The 24,094-nt window shown below is 37.6% G+C and overlaps 1 protein-coding gene across 1 annotated transcript in view; it reads right to left on the bottom strand.

Annotated features, from left to right (window-relative positions):
* The window catches only part of Dnaaf6 (dynein axonemal assembly factor 6), a 48,206-nt gene that overhangs the window by 3,891 nt on the left and 20,221 nt on the right, over positions 1-24,094 (bottom strand). The window contains exons 5-6 of the mRNA XM_090326184.1: positions 23,921-24,017; positions 2,661-2,746 (exon numbers count right to left, since the gene is read on the bottom strand). Coding sequence (XP_090182310.1) covers positions 2,661-2,746; positions 23,921-24,017 — 183 coding nt within the window. The remainder of the gene's footprint in view (positions 1-2,660; positions 2,747-23,920; positions 24,018-24,094) is intronic.

The following is a 24,094-nucleotide window of genomic DNA, read 5'->3' as shown; positions in this document are numbered from 1 at the left end:
TAATGTGCTAGCCAAACAACAGACTAGAATAAGTGAATTCATTAAGTCATTTTTTAATTTTGTTAAGTTAATGCTAACCCTCTGGATTGTAAGGATATTTCTAATGAAATTGACTATCATTTGACTGGACTCACTACTGAATCCAACAGAAATAAATTCATTTATCTTGATTTAAAAACAAGAACAGAATACTTCCTATTAAATCTTTTTTGAGGGAATAATGTCATGGAATGTCAAAGAAAGTAAGTATAAATATGAATAGACTCAACTACAAAACCATTTTTTTTGCCAGTCCTGGGGCTTGAAATCAGGGCCTGGTATCATCCCTGAGATTCTGTTGCTCAAGGCTAGCACTCTACCACTTGAGCTGCAGCACCATTTCTGGCTTTTACTATTTCTGTTTATGTGAAAAATTGAACCCAGGGCTTCATGCATGCTAGCCACATTCTCAGCCCCAAATCATTATTTTCTTTCTTCGTTTTTTTTTTTTTTTTTTTGGTGGGTCATGAGGCTTGAACTTGGCTTGGGCACTGCTTCTGAGCTCTTCAGCTCAAGGCTACCGCCCTACCATTGAGCCAAGCCCCACTTCCCATTTTCTGGAGGCTAATTGGAGATAAGCGTCTCAGGTCCTTTTGTGCCCGGGCTGGCTTTGTACCTTGATCCTAAGATCTCAGCTTCCTGATTAGGTAGGATTACAGGCGTGAACCACCAAGCTTAGCCCCCAAATCAATTTTGATAGCATAATTTCAAGTAATAATATGGCTTTAAAGGTTGCTCAAATATTTAGGAAAGTTAATTAAGAAATACCTTATCTATTTTCTGTCCTCTGTCTTTGTACGTCATGAGACTTGAATTCTGGGCCTGGATGTTGCCCCTGAGCTCTTTAGCTCAAGGCTACCGCCCTACCCCTTGAGCCACAGCACCACTTCCTGTTTTCTGGTGGTTAATTGTAGATGAGTCTCAGGGACTTTCATACCCAGGCTGACTTTGAACCATGATCCTCAGATCTCAGTCCGAGTAGCTAAAATTACAGGCATGAGTTATCGTACCTGGCTGTCTTTCATCTTAAGTAAGTTTTCCTATAGTACCTCTAGATTGAGCACTTAAATTTAAGTACAATATATCTAGTAGTTTTCTTCTGTGCATACTAGTTGTATAATTTAATAAAAAAGTACAGCATACAGATGAGCCAGCACAGCCCATACTCTATGTGGATACTTTCAATACTTCTCATAGAGACTTTTTCATTTTGTGGGTTCAGATAGATATCTGAAATGACAGCATAACTAGATCAGCTGCCCAAAGATTGATGGAGACAGTGAGAAATGCTAGGGAAACGGAAATTAAGTCCATGGTGTGTAGATACGTGTGTGCTTTTAGAAGTGGGCAAATATCATGTAAGACTGATTATCCATTTAACCAACTTTCCTTGCAAAGGTTGTGTGGAAGAGTAAATGCATGTACAAAGTATAAAGAAAAGGTATAAAACTCTTTAAAGTGAATAATGATAGAAATATTTTGTAATCAGAATTTGATTGTAAGCTCTGCTTGAGGGACACATTTGAGCCCATGTAATAGGAAGATTATGCTTGAAAATATAAAAGAGTCGAACTGAATTATCTCATCATCTGTATTATTTTTAAATGTATACACACAATCTGCAGATCTAGTGACAAACAGACTGTTAGAAGTTTTGTTTTAAGCAATTCATAACAAGACTGTTGACTTTGATGAACACAGATTTTTACCTTAGAGCCCTACAACATCCTGAATGCTCACATATGTTGTAGTCATCACTGTACAAAAATTCAAAAGCAAGAATTACTAGTTAAGGGAATTTCACTTCTATCTTATTTTTCTGTGCTGATACTGGGCATTGAACTGAGAACCTGGGTGCTGTCCCTTAGATTTTTTGCTCAAAGCTAGCACTCTATCACTTGAGCCATGCCTCCACTGTTGGCATTTTTGGTGGTTAACTGGCAATAAGAGTCTATTGAACTTTCTTGCCCAGGCTAGCTTCAGACTGTGATCCTCAAATCTCATCCTTCCCAGTAGCTGGGATTACAGGCATGAGCCACCAGTACCCAGCTTCTAATTGTGTGTGTGTGTGTGTGTGTGTGTGTGTGTGTGTGTGTGTGTGTGTGTGTATTTGGTGTGTATATATATGTGATACATTAACTATATCTGAATATCAAGCTTTATGTTTTGATGATGTCAACTCACTCAGAATGTATAGGAGAAAAATCCTTAAATATTTTCAAACATATTTACTTTCATGTTATGTGGATCAAATATCTGAAATTCCACTTTCTTCTTGGTGCAAAATAATTGTACACTTAAAACAAGAATATGAAGCCAAGTTCCACTGGCTCATGCCTGTAATCCTATCTCCTCAGGAGGCTGAGTTCTGAGGATTATCACAGTCAGCAGAGGCATAAAGGTTTGTGAGTCTCTTCTCTCGCCAATTAACCACCAAAAAGCCAGATGTACAACTGTGACTCAAGTGGTAAAGTGCTAGCCTTGATTGAAAAAGCTCAAGAACAATGCCCAGGCCTTGAGTTAATGCCTGAGAACAAGCAAATGCACACAAAAGGAATGTGGACTCTAGGATCATTAGCACTCATTAATTTTATACTATGCCAGTTCTAACTTTTACTCACTTATTAGGAGTGCGAAGATCAAGGTATGTATCCTCAACATCAATGTGAATCTCAGAAGGGTTTGTACCAGGCAGTTGAATTTTCACCTAAGATCAAATGAGAATAAAAAATACTGTTATCTTGGAGAGCAGTTAAAATGAAAGTGTACTGAAATTGAGGAAAAGAGAGCTAATAGTTACCAAGTGCCAACTATATTTTGGATTATGTCCTGTCTTTTTATCAGGATTGAAAGGCAGGGATTCACATAGCCCTGTTTTACAGATGGAGAAACAAAGAAGTCTAGTGAGTGCTGGACAACACTGGGTGACCTCACATTGCTTCATAACTCCAGAGCCATGTATTACTTACTTGCAAATCTTTATTGTTTGAAAAGCAAGGCTATGATTTTTATCTGTGGGAAATTTGTATTAAAACTGTTTAAGTAACATGCTAGTATGGGTTGGTGATGCCATCCTGGAAAAGATTTTCCAGTCTCCTGGAAAAATCTTCCATACTACATATCTTAGAGAGTTATAGCAATCCAGAAAAGTCATTATCATAAGAACAGAGAAAGAATAAAAAACAGGACTTAAATTGGGCGCTGATGGCTTACCCCTGTGATCCTAGTTATTCAGGAGGCTGAGATCTGAGGATCACAGTTCAAAAACCAGCCCCAGCACTTAAATATATTAGACTCTTTCTCCAATTAACCACCAGAAAAGTGGAAATGGTGCTGTGGCTCAAAGTGGTAGAGTGCTAACCTTGAGCTGAAGAGCTCAGGGACAGCACCCGGGCCCAGAGTTCAAGCTCCATGACTGATATATATATATACATATAAATATATACATACATACATATATGTATGTATATATATGTATGTATGTATGTATGTATTTCTTAAATCTTAGCAAAAAATGAATTTACAGGTTTAGCAAGCAGTAAGATTTCACTAACAAGTGTCTTATCTTGATCACCAGTTCCACTACTTGGTATGTGCCCAAGACCATAGAAATAAGTTGTTTCAACAACAACAGAAAACAATCTCTTTATTCACATGGCACAAACATATAAATAACTCAACTATATATCAGCTGGTGACTTGATAAATCAAGGAAGTAGAGCCATACACTGGAATATTATTCAGCCATAAAAAAGTACATTTCTATCAATGACCCTTGAACACATTATGCTAAACAAAAGAAGCCAGGTATCAAAAGGCATATTTATCAGTTTCTACTTATGTGCAATGTATACAATAGGCATTTGCATAGAGACAGAAAGTAGACTGAAGCGTCCCATGGATTAGAAGATTGGAGAAAATAGAAATGACTATTTAATGGCTACGAGGTGGTCTTTGGACTGATTTAAAAAAAAAACTCGTCCTGGAATTATATACTGATAATGGTTGCATAACATTGTGAATGCAGTATCATTAATGCTAAGTGTGTATTTCACTACACCAAAGTCTTAACTCTAATATATACTCATTCTCATATATGGATGTTGCGATATATCATCAATACATAGTAGGTAGATGTATATAGATGTATACACACCTACATATCTGCATATATACATATACAGAATTATATAACATATGGTTGCTATAAAAAAATGTGACCTGAAATTCTGGAGCATAATGAAGCCTTCTCTATGACTAACAAGAAAGTGTGAAATATTGGCTATTTGGAGATGTTATGGCTGACATGAAGCAAGTTTTAAGTAAAAGGCATAATAAGTCATTAATGAGACCATTGGGATTCCCATAAAAAGCTCAAAGAAGGCAAAAAGGGTCCTTGTTAAAGTACATGGACCAACACATGCTTGTGAGATATATTTCACTTTATTTAATCTGTATTTAAACCTTATATATACATATATGTTACTATGTAAATAATCCCCACACTTGATAATTTCATTAAACAAACAATTACTGCTAATTTCTATTTTTAAAGGTCAGATCTTCATAATTGGAGTTGCTTTAAGCAAAAGAAATGCATTTTTCAGAGGTTGTTAGAAGTTAGCTGGGCCCTGTATTTGCCTGTAGTCCCAGTTACTTGGGAGTTCCAGGCCAGTTCAGGCAATATAGGGAGAACTTCCCACACATAGACACACACATAAATAGTAATTCTGTAATAGTATTTTAAATCTAGTCATAGTCAAATGCCTCCAGTACTCCCTACAAATCTTTAATATACGCATTCTAATGTACTAGAATACAAAATGTTAAAGTGGCTCACACCTGTAATCCTAGCTACTCAAAAGGCTAAGATCTGAGAATCATGGTTAAAAGCTAACCAAGAAAGGAAAATCCATGAGACTCATCTCCAAATAACCACCAAAAAGCCAAAAGTAGGGTTATAGCTCAAGAGGTAGAGCACTATCCTTCAGTGGAAAAGCTAACAGACAGTGCCCAGGGCCTGAATTCAAGCTTCAAGGCCAGCACCAAATATGTCTGTGGGTGTCTGTGGGTGTCTGTGTGTGTGTGTGTGTGTGTGTGTGTGTGTGTGTGTGCGTGCGTGCGCGCGCGTGTGTGTGTGTGTGTTGCATGTAGAAGGAATAAATATTGTTTCTTCGAAATAAAATAAAGTGGTTCTTACAGGTTCTATAACAGAAAGCAAGTGAACATCTATTGGACAAAACTTCATACTTTTTTTTGCCAGTTGTTGGGCTTGAACTCAGGGCCTGAGCACTGTCCTTGGACTTTTCTCAAGGCTAGAGCTCTACCACTTGAGCCACAGCACCACTTTAGTTTTTTTCTATGTATGTGGTACCGGGCAATCGAACCCAGGTCTTCGTGCATGCTAGGCAAGCACTCTACCACTAGGCCAAACTCCCGGCCCAAAACTTCACACTTTTATTGAAACCACACTGAGGCTAGAAAGTGAAATTGAGATACCTTTTAATATCTGTTGACTGTCACCTGGATCAAAAACTACAATTATGTGTATCTTCACTCTAAAATGTTTAGGTCTTTCAGCAATAAAAAAAATTATTTCCTGAGGGTTAGAAATGACAACTGAGGAAGAAAGATTCATGTGTAATTTAGATATGATTTTTAGGAAGAACTTCAAAGTTGTTTTTAAAATCATTTGTAGTTCTAGTGAAAAGTAATTGGGAGAAACAACTCATTAATTTTTCCTTTTAAGGAAATGAAAATTGTATGTTAACGTGCTTTGATGGGAGTAATAGAAGGGACAGATTAGGTGGGATGAAATAGAAAAAATGCACTTGAAGCATCAGACTTTGTTAGCAATTGATATTTTGAATGAACTCCTGGAAAACATAGATGAGTATTAATTAACCTCTTATTGAACTTAAGTTCTACGTTGCTAAATTTACAGTATACCACTAACCAAATAAAAAGATTTCTGTTCCTTCCTTTATATAATACATAAATTCAATTCATTTAAAAGAATGCAAAAAATTATCAGTATTGCTAGGCACTTAGCCCCTTTTATTTTTTAGGTAGAGTCTGGTACTTTTTCCCTGGTCTAGCCTTAGACTGTGATCCTCCTAAGACTTCCACACAACTTGGATTACAGGTACATATCACCATGCTTAGCTTGTTTGTTCAGATGTGTTCTCACTAACTTTTTGCCTGGGCTGGCTTCTTACTGAGTGCCTCCTAATGTCTGCCTCTTGTGCAGCTTGGATTATAGCCAAGCAGTGCTACCCCAATATTGATAGGTATTTTTACTTATGATGCTCAAGATAGAACCTAGAGCCTCTCAAATACCAGGCAAACACCAGACCACCAAACTACATCCTCCATGTGAAAATGAATTATTTTAAGCGGTACACTAAGAATAAAAAGTTCATGGAAAAACTTTTTTGGGAGCTCAACCTATAGAGTTAAACGAGTTTGAATTGTAGTTCTGCCCCTCATTATTTATTGCTTATTATTATCTGTAATTGCATAACCAATTGACCCTCTCCCCAAACGTATGGGTCAACATAGCAATAAACCTTTATTACCCCATACATTTTCTATGGATCAGCAATTTCACTGTGGCTTAAATCAGGGTCTCTAATGAGGCTATAATTAAGATATTGGCTGGGGCTTCCAGAAATCAGGTCTGATTGGGACCAGAGGATTAGCACGTAAGACAGTCTACTCATGTATTTGCTGCAGGTCAACCGCACATCATGTGGACTCATCCACTGCATTGCTTGAGTGCCTTACACACCAAGAGCTATGTTTGTCCTAGAATGAATGGTCCAAAAGACAAAAATAGAAGCAAAGCCTTTTAAAAATGCAGCCCCAAGTTGGACACCAGTGTCTCATGCTTGTAATCCTAGCTACTCAGGAGGCTGAGAGCCACCTCAAACAAGAAAAAAAAATCCACAAGACTCATTGTTTTACATGTCAACCTAAAATGAAAACAATACAAGTGATTTGTATCAAGAGACAAGCATCACTGAGGGCTATGTTAGAATCTGGCTACCACAGCTCCAATCAGGAACTTGGTACAAACATACATCTGCTTTCTGACCTGCTAAAGCAAAAGCAACAGGATAAAGATGCACTACATTGCAGGCTTATGAGACCCTTCTTTTCACTTATAGCTTGTTTTCATGCAACCAGTCAAAAACTAATTAACTCTGTCTTAGAATTCACTTTGACACATTGTCTGAGAGGAGGAAAGGGAAGTCCAAGTGCTTGCAGATAGTTTTCACAAGGCCTTCATTTATTTTCCTATGAGTGTTGTACTAGAACTGGCTGACTATATCGAAGCCAATGGGAGAGTCATTATTGTGGGATTATCATTTTTTAGTTCTATCTTCTTTCTTGTTCTTAGGAGAGATTTCTATGACAATATTTTCTGAGAAGGTGTATTCCTATAATCTATAAGTGATAATTACAGGCTCTCGGTTTCTCAGATAAAAGTTTATGATCTTAACACAGAGTATCTGAAAATTGACATGATAGCAGATGTCTCATGAAGGCCATCCATTCTAGGTTTCCTCTTGAACTGTTTTTGTTTGTTTTTGCCAGTCCTGGGCATGAGCTCAGGGTCTGAGCACTGTCCTTGGACTTTCTCAAGGCTAGAGCTCTACCACTTGAGCCACAGCACCACTTCTGCCTTTTTTTTCTATGTATGTGGTACTGAAAAATCGAACCCATGTCTTTGTGCATGCTACACAAGCACTCTACCACTAGGCCAAACTCCTGGCCCCCTGTTGTTTGTTTTTATGGATGATACATATATATTTTTTTGCTAGTCCTAGTGCTTGAATTCAGGGCTTGGGCAGTGTCTTTGGACACTTTTTGCTCAAGTCTAGCGCTCTGCCACTTGAGCCACAACGCCACTCTTGGCTTTTTCTGACTATGTGGAACCGATGAATCGAACCCAGGACTTCATGCATGCTAGGCGAGCACTCTACCACTCAGCTACACTCCCAGCCCCTGGTAAATATTTCCAATCCCAGCTAAAGCAGAAAGAGAGAAATAGGTTGAGGTCCAGATGCAGGCCTATGCAGGAAGCAGGAACCTGTATCAATTTCTTGAACCAATTTAACAATATTCACAATACAATATGTTGGAAATGAACTTTATAACTTGGGACAGGTTGGGGTGGATAGAAAGTGGGAGAAAAACACAAGAAGGGGTATCAATTTGAACTGTTATTTTTCACTACCAGGAGAGAATAATTATTTTAAAATATCTTATGTGTGACTTGGGCAATTATAATATTTACTAAAATTTTAATAAACCTTGACATACAAAAAGTTTTAGGCCTTGGGCTCTACTAGCAGAGATCTGCAATAGAGCAAAATCTTGATACATAAGGCCATATAGTATGAAGCTAATTGAAAGGACCTCCAGGATATTGAAACAAAAGCGATATAACGAATGATTGTTGTCCTTAATGTACTATGTTGTCTCCTTTGCTGTCCCTTGGTTATCTCATATTGTTATAGTATCTCACTTTGTTATCTGATATATTGAATTTATTTGTATTTGGTTATTTGAAATTTGACAGGGAAGGGGGGAAAACCAAGACGGGTGGGGGGGTGTGGGGGAGAGGGTAATGGGTACCAAGACATGTGAAAGGGTATCAATGTATGTGAATTAATGCACCTTCTATCTGGCAAATATCATGTAACCCTTTTACTAATTACAATAAAAAAATTAAAAAAAAGTTTTAGGCTGACACTACAGAAGTGTATGAGTTATAAATATTGGTAAAATATTATTGTCAGAAATGTAAAAACCACCCTTGGTACATTTGATTCTTAGGAAGAAGTTAAGAGTTTTGATATGAAACTAAACACATTAGTCAGAATGTAAATATGGAGAGAATTGTGACTTAACTGGTTCAAAATGTTAGTGAAGCCTGGCACGGTGACTCACACCTGTAATTCTAGCTACTCAGGGGGCTGAGATCTGAGGATCAAGGTTCAAAGCCAGCCAGGGCACAAAAGGACCTGAGACTCTTATCTCCAATTAACCTGTAGAAAACGGGAAGTGGGGCTTGACTCAAAGTTAGGGTGGTAGCCTTGAGCTGAAGAGCTCAGGGACAGTGCCCAGGCCTAGTTCAAGCCTCATGACCCACCAAAAATGAATAAATAAATAAAGTTAGTGAGACCTCATATCATAAATAAGCTGGGCAAGAGGTGTGCATCTACAATTCTGGTTATGCAAGAGGCAAGAAGGATTCTAGTCTGAAACAACTCCAGGCCCTTCCCCAGGGGAAAAGAAAACCTGAGGCCATATTCAAAAACAGCGAAAGCAATTAAGGAGGGCTGAAAGCATGGCTCAAGTGCTAGAATAATTGCCTAGCAAGCATGAGACCTGAATTCAATCCCTAATACCACCAAAAAAGAAGGAAAATGAAACTAAACACATTAGAAAGTATGATTAACAGCAAAAGTTGGGTAGATTTTATTTTGAATCATATCAAGTATTTAAATGTAGAACTATATATGAAATAAAATTTCAAACTTCAGCCATACTATTTTATGAAAACTTGTGAACAATGATAATCTGTAGGAAAATGACAAAACCAAAAGTTGATAGATCTTACTTTGAAATTATGTAAATATCTACAAAAAATAAATATATAGGAATTTGAAATTTTCAATAGTAGGGTCCAAAACCAATAAAGTATTTTTAAATTAATATGTTCTTAATGTTATTCTTATATGCTAGTACAGGGACTTTATTTTTTTCATATATTTTAATTTTAATTACTAGAAGGGTTACATTATATTCGCCAGATAGAAGGTGCATTACTTCACAAACATTGATACTCTTTCTCATGTCTTGGTCCCCATTTCCCTCCCCCCACCCCCACCCCTCATCTTGTTTTCCCCCCTTCCCTATCCTATTTCAAATAACCAAATACGCATATATCCAGTGTATCAGATAACAAAATGAAATACTGTAACAATATGAGATAACCAAGAGACAGCAAAAGAGATGAGAGATAACATAGTACATTAAGGACAACAATCACTCATTATATGGCTTTTGTTTCTACATCCTAGAGGTCCTTTCATTTAGCGTTATACTGCATGGCCTTATGTATCTAGGTTTTGTTTTATTGTAAATTTCTGCTCTGAGGGCTCCAAGTTTCTACTGATTATGACAAATAAGGGAAACCATTGAGCCTAAGTTCCTGAGTCTGGCTTACTTCGCTTAATATGATTTTTTCTAAGTCTTTCCATTTCCTTACAAATGGGGCAATGTCGTTCTTTCAGACAGCAGCATAGAATTCCATTGCTTATAAATACCATATCTTGTTGATCTACTCATCAACTGAGGGACATCTGGGTTAGTTCCATGTCTTTGCTATGGTAAACAGTGCTGCAGTGAACATCATTGTGCTAGTGGATTTAGTATGCCCCTTTTTCTGGACGATTGGGTACATGCCAAGTAGTGGAATTGCTGTGTCATAGAGGATCTCTATGTGTAGTCTTTTGAGGAACTGCCATACTGCTTTCCATAGTGGTTGAATGAGTTTGCACTGCCACCAACAGTGTGGTAGTGATCCCTCCTGGCCACATCCCCTCCAGCATCTGTTGTTATTAGATTTCTTGATCCTGGCCATTCTAACTGGGGTGAGGTGGAGTCTTAGAGTTGTTCTGATTTGCATTTCTTTATGACCAGAGATGTCGAGCATTTCTTCATGTATCTAAAGGCCATTTTTGTTTCTTCTTCAGAGAAGACTCTCTTTAAGACTTTGGCCCATCTTTTAATGGGATGGTTGTTACTTTGGATTTTAGTTTTGGAGTGATTCAATTTTTAGAGCTGTTGATATATTTTAGATATGAGGCCTTTGTCCATTGTTTGGTTGGTGAAGATCTTCTCCCATTCTGTAGGCTTCCTAATTAATTTAGTAGCTATGTCCTTTGCCATACAAAAGCTGTGCATATTAATGCAGTCCCACTTATCCAGCCTTTCTCTGATTTGTTGTGATTCTTGGTCCTTATTAAGAAAGTTTCAACATATGCCAAGGAGGCCTAGTGTGTCTCCTATTCCTTCTTGTAAAGTTTTCAGTGTGTCGGCTTTTAACTCGAGGTCTTTGATCCATTTGGAGTTAATTCTAGTGCAGGGTGACAGAGAAGGATCCAACTTTAGTTTTCTAGTACAGGGACTTTAACCCAAGGCCTGTTGCCCTCGCTGGCTTTTCTTGCTCAGAGCTGGAGCTTTACTGCTTGAGTGATGTTTCCAGTGCAGCTTTTGGCTGGTTAATTGGAGATAGTCTCTCAGACTTTTCTACCTGTCTAGCATTGAACTCTGACCCTCCAGGTCTGTCTTCTGAGTAGCTAGAATTATAGGAACGAGCTACAGATGCTCTGCTTTTTTTGCTGCCTTCCCTTCTCTTCTTCATTCCTCACACAGCTCACCTACCCCGCCACTGGCCATGACCTTGAAGCTGCTCTCTCTTAAATATTTGCCAACTGACAAGATCCTGCCGCAGCCTACTCCTTAATCTGCTTCTCTGATGCAGCACACTTTCTCTTCGATCTGAGTGACTTTGTCTTCTTTTATTTTTAAAATAAATTTTAACCAATATATAAAAATATACCAATTATATATTAATATAGTATCATTTGGTATATTTTAGCACATGTCTACATTATTCATTGTACATTGTTTAAATCCATTTAAATATATCTATTCCTCATACACTTAATTATTTGAGCAAAATAAGCCAGGCCCAGAAAGACAAAGGACATGTTTTCTTTCATACGTGGATCATAGGCCCCCAAAACAGCCTCCTCTGTAATCATACATAAAGGCTGAGTGAAATGTAATATATACAGGAGTGAATCTCCATAGACTAAACCTCTTGATGAACAGTTTAACAACATGAATACCAGGAAACTGAGATTTTTATGGAGAGGTATTGGGCAGAGGTAGAGGAATGAAAAATGGTACAGAGGACAAATATATAAGACTATTTCATTACACATGCTATAAAGAATGTGGGAAGTGAGAAATGAGTCTGGGGAGAAGGAATAGATAGGGTAGGAAGAATGATGAAAGGGATGGCTCTGATGAAGTACTGGACAAAGATATCCACATTAAATTATAACCCCCTTGTACAACCTTTTGAAGTTAAGCAAAGATAAATTTAAAAAAAACATTAAAAACACCACTTATCATTTGTAGTAGAAAAAAACCTTTTTCATTTTGAAATGCTCAGTACATTAGTGTTATCTCTATGGCTTGTATAGTAGCCCAGAAATTCTTTCTTACCCAACTGAAACATAGTTCCGACTGGTCAAGGTCTCTCATCCTTCCCTCCTCCAACTCTACGTGGCCTCCACTAACCACCTTTTTGTTTTCATCTTCAAGGACATCCTCCTTTTCACACTCTATAGCTCTTTGTTCATCCCTCAAGTACTGGTATATTCCCAAGCCAATCTATGAAATAACTTATATGGAGTCAAATTTCTACTGATCATATGTATTTCAAGGAGTCTGGACCATGTGATTTAGATATTCTGATGAAACTTTCTCGAATCAACATAAAACAAAGAATTACTGTCAGGCACCAGTGATACAGGGTTTAAACCCAGCCCATGCAGGAAAATCCATAAGACCCTTATCTCCAATTAACCCCTCCCCCCCAAAAATCCAGAAGTGGAGCTGTGATTAAAATGTTGGAACACTAGCCTTGAGCAGTAAAATTCAGGAACAGTGCCCTGACCTGGGAATAGCCCCACTCCCGCCCCCATATACAAAGTAAATTAGGGGCTAGGAGTTTGGCCTAGTGGTAGAGTGCTTGCCTAGCATGCACAAAGACCAGGGTTCGATTCCTCGGTATCACATATACATAGAAAAAAGCCAGAAGTGGTGCTATAGCTCTAGCCTTGAAAAGGCCCAAGGTCAGTGTTCAGGTCCTGAGTTTAAGGCCCAGGACTGACAAAAAAATGGGCTGGTAGTTTTGCCTAATGGTGAAAGTACTTGCCTCGCATGCGTGAAGACCCGGGTTCGATTCCTTGGTACCACACACATACAAAAAAGCTGGAAGTGATGATGAGGCTCAAGTTGTAGAGCTCTAGCCTTGAGAAAGTCCAAGGACAGTGCTCAGGCCCTGAGCTCAAGCCCAGGACTGGCAAAAAAAAAAACCAAAGTAAATTAATGTGACTGTTCTAACTTTAAAACAGAAATCAGGATGTGAGAAACAAACCACTGAAGAAACAAGAAACTTCTTGGAGTGTTAGAAAGCCATGCTCTCAAAATCTTTGTTAGACCTGCCTTAGAGGAACATATGTACTAAGCCTGTGATTCCCAGGTGTCTTCCAGAGGGTGACTGCATTTTAGCATCCCTGACTCTCCTTTGCTCATAGCGAGATTTAGGGATGGGAAAAAGATTCATATCCCAGAGAGAAGGTGCAGTAAGCAAAACTCAGCTATGTGAAGCTATTTCTTTTTTCTTCTTTCCCCCTTAAAGTTTATGTCATATTGTTACTGTATCTGACTTTGGTACCTGGTATATTGTATATACGTATATTTGTTTATTTGAAAAGGGGAATGTAAAGGAGAAACAAGATGAGTGGGGGAAGGGAAAGTGGGAGAAAACATGGGAAGGGGTAATAATGTTCAAGAAGTAATGTATCTACTACCTGATGAATGTAACTAACCCCCCTGTACATCACCATAACAATAAATCAAAATTTACAAAAAGAAAACCTCAGTTTTCATGGCCTATTTGTTAGGTCTTATTCAAATTTCTTCTTATCAGTATTGCTATCTCTCAAAGGAGGAACACAAAAATATTATGTATCTATTATAACTCAAAAACAATATCAAGCTACTATAGGTTGCTTTCCCTCTCTTCTACAACAATGAGTCAGTACAGAATATCAATAATTATAGTTCTATTCAGTTTGGGATTTTAGAAATAGTCCTCAACACTAACAGGAGAAAATGGGAATCCACCAACCTATATGTAATATATATATATATATATATATATCAACACTGCACCTACCCACTTCCTGCCATAAGTACCTATATGGAGAAGGCAGTCTCTCTTCTGGGCTCCTTTACATTTTCAATGGGCAACAAGGTCCAGTATACTTCTTGGTCTGTCCTGTTCTCAGAGGCAGGCAGAATGAGAAGTCACACTTTCTTCCCTTGTTTTCATGATGCATTTTTCTCTCCCCATCATCTATATATAGCAACTGCAATGCCATAATCCCAATGGTTTTCAATACTTGCTCTAGGACTGGAGTAAGAATTTATGTCTTGGAATTCTGTCTGATTGTTGACTTCATCCCACGCCATCCTATTCAGTCCCTAGTCAACCCCATACTTGCAGGTTTCATAGCATCCCTCTAAATTTCCTTCCTGAAACAGCATACACATACACACACAACCACACATACTTATACAAACACCCCTCTCATATACAAACCACACACATATACACATTTATACACACTCTCATCAACATCCACAACATACACAAACCACATACTTAAACACACATACACATACGTGCACTCTGATGAATACTTCTCCCACATACACAAACAACTTAAAATCATATCCACTCCATTCTAAGCATGATGAAAAGCTGACACTGGGAGAGTTTATTCTAACAGCTACAGAGTGAACACTACCCACCCTGAAAATTAACAACTCCAGTCTCTTCCTTGTTCTAGAGTTCCACATAAATTTGTATTTCGAACAGCCTGACAATCACTCCTAACAAGATTTCCAACATGCACATTAAACTGAGTAAAACCAACATTCAATATCTTCCTCCTAGAACTTTCTCATTTTTCCTATACCCTTTACTCCCACAACACACAAACAATGCCAACCTTTGGTTGGCATCTTATCCTTCTCAAAGCAATAGATAGAAATTATTAAATGGTAGAAAACTCTAATACGCAAAAAGAAATGAAAGTCATTCTATAAGTTTACAGTTTAGAGATAGTATTTTCCACATCTCAGTTCAAGTCACCATCATCCACCTCATTTTCCAAGCTAGAAATCTGGCTCCTATTTCTCCCTTACATACTATGTTTAACCACCGTCCAAGCTCTATCAAAACCAACAGCACAATGTCTAGTGAGATCATTTTTTCTCACCATCCATACTGCCTCTGCCCAGTTATCCCTAACTCACACTTCCTCTCATCAAAATTACACTGAGCTCTCTAGCCACACCACCATTAGGGTTGTTCAGAAAGATACTGCCAAACATTATTCTCACTCACTCTAAAACATGAACTAACTCAAATGCCCAGGTAATAAAGTTAAAATCTCATGGTGTCTTGGTTTGCTTGGATTTCCACAAAACAGCAGCAACTATTTTCCGAGGACCTCAAACAGCAACATATTTCTTGCTTCACTTTCCAGAGGCTCAAAGACAGAAATCAGGATGCAGAAGTCAGGGTTGGATTCCTTCAAGAACTTTCATACTGACTTGTAGAGAGTTGCTTTTTCCTGTGTTCTCACATGGTGAAATGATACTGAGAAAGCTCTTTGGTGTCTCTTCTTACAAGGTCACCAAGCCCATCATGAGGGGCCACCTTCATGACCTCATTTAAACACAAATATTCCATGAAGTCCCTATATCCAAATGCTGTCATACTGGGATACCCTTAGCTTATGAATTTGGGGAGAGGGGACTTGATTCAGGCCATAACACAGGGCGTGCTATCCAAGGGCTTTCACAGTCCTGCATCACTCATTCTATTTTTATCTTCCGCATTATTTCTTCCTACTGCAACTCTCAGGTTCCAAAAGCATAACAAATAATGGTCAAAAGATACCATTTACTTCCCTGGTGCTACCTTTGCTCATTATTGTTCACTATGCTTGGAAAGCTTTTCATCCTTTCCTATCTGACTAAATATTATCTAGCCTTCAAATGCTCAGTGAAATGCCACTTCTATTGCTAGGTCAGCCTTAACTTCTTACTTCTTCACATTCACATTTCTTTGCACATTAATCTTTCAAATTCAAAATGCCTAGGTTCAAATCTGCCAAACTAGAAAAGTGTGGCCTTAAGCAAGTTACTTAGCTTTGTTGTGTTTCAGAAATTTCATCTGTAAACTAGGGCAAATAACAATATCTATTTCATACAGCTGGTGTGGAGATGAAAAGGGGTTGCAATGTATAAAGTACATAGAGAAATGTCTGTATATAGTTAGTATATCATATTAAGTGAAAACAACCAGGATGAACATTTTCTCATCCAGTATGCACATAATATTTACAATAACACATATACAGACATACATATATACACATATACACATCCAGTATACATGTATACATACATAGCTCCACTATGGCAAATCAGTGACCCTGAACATCTACCAAGGCCAACGTTGACAACTATGTTCCCAGGACTTGGCAGACCATCTTATGGTCCTCCTAAAATGTGGGAAGATAGCAGTTGTTGAAGAGTTGCCTCAGGGCTATTTATCTGACACTCTCTGCTTGGGAGAAAGTTCCCTTATCGGATGTTGCCATAAAACAGTTTCTCATTGTATTACCAAATTCCAGAAAAACTTCTTACAGTACTCTCCTGGGATACAAAATCAAATTATAAAATAGCTAGTGGCATTATATAACTGCAACCCCTCTATACATCACCTTTACAATAATAAAAACATTGAAAAACAAAATCACTCAATAAAAAACAATGAACAGAGGGGCAGGAGTTTGGCCTACTGGTAGAGTGATTGCCCAGCATGCACAAAGACCCAGGTTCAATTCCTCAGTACCACATACACAGAAAAGCCGGACATGGTGCTGGGGCTCAAATGACAGAGTGCTAGCCTTGAGGGAAAAGCCCAAGGACAGTGCTCAGTCCCTGGATTCAAGCCCCAGGACTGGCAAAAAAAACAATGAACCAAAAAAGCTAGTGGCAGTGTAGTTAGCTATTCTGCAACACATTGTCCCATTGCTCCTGTTACCTAGCATCTAGTGTCTTTTGGTTTGATATTATTCTGTGGGCAAAAAGCCTGAAGGAACTGACTATACATGAATCTTGTTAACACTGTCTAATAAACTGCTTCCTTTTAGGCTCACTCTTTCCTTACTGCATAAATCTGTGAGTCTGGCATAAGTTTACCCACTAGATCTCACTACTTTGTTGTATATGGCCAGCTTGAAATCTTGCCAGTAAGCTTGAGAAAAGGAAAATCTTGTCTATTTTGTGTCTAACACTATATATCCTAGTATCTGATTTGTAGTATCTGGCATATAGTAAGTATTCCATAAGTATTTGTTGAATTAAAAAAAATAAGCCTTGCAGCTGAGTGCTGGTAATGCTAGCTACTGAGGAGGCTGAGACCTAAGTATTGTATTTTGAAGCCAACCCAGGCAGGAAAGTTTGTGAGACTCTTATCTCCAATTAACCATCAAAAAAGCCAGGAGTGTAGTTGTGGCTCCACTCAGGGACACTACCCAACTATCTAGGCCCTCAATTCAAGACCCAGTTCTGACATGAAAATGGCTTTGCAAACAATGATATATGTAAGTATTTCAAGACTCTTAGTCTAGGATATATGTTAAAAACCATTACAGTGAGGGACCTGTGGAGAAAGATGAAGAGTAGAAAATAAAAGATGAGACAATAAGGTGAAGACTGTGGGCTTATACCTATAATCCTAGCTACTTAGGAAGCTGAGATCTGAGGAATGCGTTTGAAGCCAGCCAAGACAAACAAATCCAAGAAACTCTTATTTCTAATTAGCCATAAAAAAGAAAAATATCTGAGACAGGGCATGAGACCACGAGGCCCTGATTTCAAGCCACAGTACTGGCATACCCCGCCCCCCAAAAAAAAGATGAGAAAGATTTGAAACTTTGACAAAGCAGCAGGGTATAAAATTAAGCCTCAAAAAATCAGCTGCTTTCCAGTATGCCAACAAGAAGAGTGAGGCAGAAAGCAGGAAAGCAACTCCTTTTGCAATAGCCTCAATGAAAATAAAATACTTAAGAATTAACAACTAAGAATATAAAGGACTATGTTGAAAACTTTAAAAACCTTAAAAAGGAAATTAAAACAGAACTAAGGAAGTGCAAAAACCTCCTATGATCCTGGATTGGAAGAATTAACATCGTGAAAATGGCTATCTTGCCAAGGGCTGTCTACAAAATCAATGCAATACCCATCAGTATCCTAATATCATTCTTTAGTGAAATAGAGAAGCAATCCAAAAATTGATACGGAATAATAAAACATCCCGTATAGCAAAACAATCCTTAGTAGAAAGAACAGCACTGGAAGAATATCAATACAAAACTTTAGACTATTACAGAGCAATAGTAACTAAAACAGCTTGGTACTGGCACAAGAACAGGCCTGAGGACCAATGGAAAAGATCTGAAGATCCAGAAATCAACCTGCAGACCTATAGCCACCTAATGTTTCATAAGGGAGCCAAAAAAAATAAGATGGAAGATAGAAAGCCACTTAAAAAAGGAGTGCTGGCAGAATTGGTTAAGCAACTGAAGAAAACTATAGTTGGATCCTTCTATGTCACCCTGCACCAGGATTAATTCCAAATGGATCAAAGACCTTGAGGTAAAAGTAGTACCTTGAAAATTTTACAAGAAGGAATAGGAGATATACTAGGTCTCCTTGGCACAGGTTGAAACTTTCTTAATAAAGACCTAGAAACACAACAAATTAAAGAGAGTTTGGACAAATTGGACTGCCTTAAATGGCAGACCTTCTGTATGGCAAAGGACATAGCTAGCAAGCTAAATAGAAAGCCCACAGAGTGGGCGAAGCTCTTCAGTAGCCATAAAATAGACAAGGGCCTCATATCTAAAATATACCTACAGCTCAAAAAATTGAATCTCTCTGAAAACAACCATCCCAGTAAAAGGTGGGCTAAAGACTTAAAGAGAGAATTCTCTGAAGAGGAAATAAGAATAGCCTATAGACACATGAAGAAATCCTCACTTCTCTGGCCATAAAAGAAATACAAATCAAAACAACTTTGAAATTCCACCTCACTCCAATTAGAATGGCTATGATGAAGAAATTTAATAACAAGAGATAGTGGTAGGGATATGGCCAGGAGGGATCACTACTAAACTTTTGTTGGGTGTGTAAACTTGTTCAACCACTCTGGAAAGCAGTATGGCGATTCCTCAAAAGACTAAATATAGAGCTCCCCTAGGATCCAGCAATCCCATTCCTTGGCATTTATCCAAATGTTCAGAAATAACGGCATACTAAACTTACTAGCACAACAGTGTTCATTGCAGCATTATTTACTATAGCTAAGATATGGAACCACCCCAGATGCCTCTTAGTAGATGAATGGATCAAGAAGATGTGGTACTTATACACAATGGAATTCTACGCTGCCATCAGAAAGAATGACATCACCCTATTTGTAAGGAAATGGAAAGACTTGGAAAAAAAATCATATTAAGTGAAGTAAGCCAGAGCCAAAGGAACATAGGCTCATTGGTTTCCCTCATTTGTAATAATTAGTACACATCTAGGACTGTCCTAGCAGAGGATTACAATAGCTCAAAACGTATTTACATAAGGTCATAAAAGATGATACTAAATGAACTCTAGGATATGGAAACAAAGAAAAGATGAGAAAATAAAGTCAGAGTCTCTTACTCATGAGGAATAAACAAAAACACATATATTACCCATGAACTCTCTTAATGTTCTTCAGTTCTATCCATATTTGTCACCTTGTCATCCTGATAGTTTCTTAGCATTCTTTACAGTACATTCAAAGGAGACTCTGTCCTTCTTCTAAGAGATATGGGTGATAGTACCTTTTTAATCAAACAATGATAGTCACTTTTGTGTTCTATGTTGGGTTTTCTCATAAATCTATATTTGAAGAAAAGGCTTGGTTAATATTTTTAACAATCTGTAAAACACGGGCTTATTTTTAGCTCTAAAATACCTACATATGGAGAAAGAGTTCGATGACTGGTAGTTCTGCACTCAGGAGGAAAGTCTCAGAGAATAACAATGGAGCTAGCCAAATTTGAATACTGGGACACTGGTTTTGGAGTTAGAAAGTTTTGCTGAAGATACAGTATACATATTCCTAACTCAGAATTCTGTTTAAGCCTATCAGTTTGATTTCACATTCATGAACTTTGCATTCTCATTTGGAATCTGGGGAACAATAAAGGAAGCTCTGTTCTTGTGAATTTTTAAAAGCCCAAATAACTCCCTATGCTTAGACACATAAGGGCTTAGGCAAAGATTAGCATTTTGAACTTTCTGAATTGGATTATTACCTACCAGGTCCAAGACCCAAATAAGATTTTTTGGTACTGGAATTTGAAGTCAGAGCCTGAGCACTGTCCCATAGCTTTTCCACTTAAGGCTAACAGTGTACAACAAGCCACAGCTCCACTTCCAGGTTTTTGGTGGTTAAATGGAGATAAGAATATTATAGACTTTCCTACCCAGGCTGCCTTCAAACCATAATCCTCAGATCTCAGCCTCCTGAGTTGAAAGGATTACAGGAGTGAGCCACCAGCACCTGGCTTCCAAATAAAATATTTAACAAATTGTGAAATTCTATCTGCTCCACCTTGAAATGTTTCTGGTATTGAGCTGCAATCTATTCTTTAAAACAGTACTAAATCACTATTATTTTTTAATTACACATTTCCAGGAGCTAGTGCCTTGTATTACCTAGCTACTCAGGAGGCTGAGACATGAGGTCATGGTTCAAAGCCAGCCCAGGTAGAAAGGTGTGTGAGACTCTTCTCTCTAACCACCAAAAAACCAGAAATGGAAGTATGGTTAATGTGGTAGAGTACTGGCCTTGAGTGCAAAAGCTAAGGACAGTACCCAGGTCCGGACTTCAAGTTCCAATAATGGCATGCACATGATAATTCTTAGATTCAAAGAAACAAAATACTATCAAAAGGAGTAACAATCATAAAAATTTTAACAAGAAGTTTTTGTGATGGGGCCAATCATCTCTTTACTCTGAGTTTTACCACTAGTGCTAAACGATGAGCGATCTCATCATTAATATGCCTAGGGAATAAAACACAACTGCAAATCAGGACTTTTTAAATTTTTTAAAAATTTTTTTGCCAGTCCTGGGGCTTGGACTCAGGGCCTGAGCACTGTCCTTGGGCTTTCTCAAGCTTAGAGTTCTATCACTTGAGCCACAGCACCATGTCTGGCTTTTTCTCTGTCTATAGTACTGAAGAATGGAACATGTCTTTGTGCATGCTAGGCAAGCACTCTACCACTGGGCCAGACTCCTATCCCTGCAAATCAGGATTTTATTTGTGAACATGAGTATCAAACCTAGGACTGCATACATTCAAGGCAAGTGCTCTCCCTGTAGCCTACAAAATCCCAACCCAAATTGGAGCTTTTTAAAAATATATATATGTATAGTTTTTAGTTCTTTTTTTCTCTTTTCCTTTCCTCTTTTCTTTGGTTTATTCCCTTCTGTCCTTGATATAAGTGATCTGATTTGGGGATGGAAAGAGGAAGCCAAGAAATGGTGGGATAAAAAGGGTGAACCAATTCAGCAGTGAAACCTATTAGACACTGTGTTGAAGGTGAACTACCCAATTTTGGTGGGAAAGAAGTCACGAGGGGGAAAAACTGGGAGAGAATAATGAAGGAGCTGACACTGTTCAATAGGAAATGTACTCATTACCTGACTTATGTAACTGTAACCCTGTAACCCATCTGTACATCACCTTTACAATTAAATTCTTTAAATACCTTTTGAGAAGTAGCTTGCCATTATAGCACTTCTCATATTTATTCTTAATTGTCATACTTAATTTCTATTCATGCCATGCTACTTCATGTCTGGATACCATCTACAAGCTCTCACCTCTGTTTATAATGCTTTCTTGGAATGATGTCCATTGTAGAAAACCTATCCATCCAAAAAGAACTAGTTGATTTCTGCTTTGTATCACAAAGTACCTGACAGAAGTTTCTCTCTCTGTTTCTCTCCGATTATATATATTATATTATATATACGTAGCAAACGAAACTGCAATGGTTTATTAAGTGTCTAATTCCTTTACTGTGTTTCTTATATATCTTTGTACCTTAGTATCTTAAGACAGAAATAATTACGTAGTACACTCACTAGGTAAATATCAAGCAAATGAAGGAATGATGAGAAAGAAAAACAATAGTATACACATAGCAAAGTGCCTCAGCATCAACAAAAATTTTTTGTTGTTGCACTTCAATTGTGTCTATGCCTTGCCCAAACTTTATGAATTCCCAGTAGACTTGAAATTGTCTGTTTGATTGTTAGTAATAAAATTAGTTCATTTACATTAGGTTTGTCTCCACAATTGAACATAAATTCATTCAAAGGTAAGATAATTCTTCTATACATACTGATTAAATTTTAAATAAATTGTATATTTCTCTTATGAGGTATGATTTAGTTAGCAAGATTCTTAGAATACCTTTATTATTAAAACTAGTAGCAATTTACATGAAAGAAATGGAATCACTTTCAACAGTTGTAGTTTTTTTAGGTTTACAGCTTAGAGCAATCCCCAACACTAGACATCAAAAACATAATTTTATGGCAGTTTAAGAGAGATGAATTTGAATATTACTAGTAAAAACCTGGGAGCTAATTACTTCAAGATCACTTGAAACCTTAACTCATTAGAGTTTGAAAAACCTCCTGAGGTACTTAAAGTCACTATTCCCATTATGTTGCTTGATTTGATTGAACGTCTTAAATTTTGCTAATAAAAGAAAAGTTGAAGTTCCTGCCAAAGGGAGACTCCTTTTATCCTTTTATTAAGGAAAATATATAAAGCACTTCCTATGGGCACTTCTGTATTCTATAATATGTTATAGGAGAGGAGAGAAGATAGCATAGTAGAGCTCTCAATCTCAAGAAATAAATAAAAACTTTAACCCCAGAATTACTTGTGTATGTTGCCAAAATGAATTGAAGCTTACCATTTAAGTTAAACCCAGACATCTCAACAAAATAATTATGAGGATCAAATAAGCAAAAACTAAGGTGGCGGAGTTTGGCCAGCGGTAGAGTGCTTGCATAGCATGCACAAAGACCAGGGTTCGATTCCTCAGTACCACATACATAGAAAAGCCAGAAGCTCCAATAGTAGAGGACTAGCCTTGAGAATGCCCAAGGACAGTGTTCAGGCCCTGAGTTCAAGCCCCAGGAATGGCAAAAAAACAAAAAATAAAATATTTTAAAAAATCAAGGTGGTATTATTGGCACTACTGGTATTCTATTATATGTTGTTATTATATAGAAACTGTGACTTGGCAAAGAATGCTCCCTGAAAGTGTGGTCCTGTCATTCAAATAACCCAACACTTTATGTCTTCTTAGTAGATTAAATCAGATGTTCAGATTTGAAAATTAAGAAGAAAATAGCTTTTATAATTCCCCTAGCAGAGTGAGTCACCACAAGAATACAGAATAAAAGATAAGGCAGAATCAGGAAAGGGAATATTTCATTCTGATGGCCTGTCAGCATGTCAGAAGGTAAATACCCAGTCAGATAGCATGAATGGGACAGAACTACAACGAAAGAATATTTATTCACAACAATCAGATTGGGGACTTTTAATAGGAATAGAAGTTATGTCATATTATTCGGTTGTGTGTACTTATGAATCTCATTCAATATGTGTAAACTTAGTTAATTTTGTACATTTTATCAATTCTAAACTCATGTTATTCCTCTGAAACACAGCAGCTAGTATTTGTAAAGAGTCTACAGACTTGTCTAGAATATTATGTTTTTAACAGTTAGGCGGTTTAGCTATAATGGCCATAGAGAAAACAGGGAAGGAGAGGTGATGCTTACCATTATCTCTTGACAGCATGCTGTTGAGGGGTCCTTTCTTGTAAATGCTAGGTACACATCCTCTGTTCCCACCTGCTGTTTGAAAATGATCTCATGTCTGAAAAAAAATTCAATGATAATGGAGACTGAAATGAAAGAGCAATTTCCTGTCACAGAGCAAAAAAAAAGTATCTG

This window comes from Megascapheus bottae, chromosome X, assembly GCF_031878675.1.
Source record: "Megascapheus bottae isolate mThoBot1 chromosome X, mThoBot2.hap1, whole genome shotgun sequence".
Taxonomy (NCBI): Eukaryota; Metazoa; Chordata; class Mammalia; order Rodentia; family Geomyidae; genus Megascapheus; species Megascapheus bottae.
Note: the sequence above shows the minus strand (reverse complement) of the source record. Positions and strands in the feature narration are given on the sequence as shown.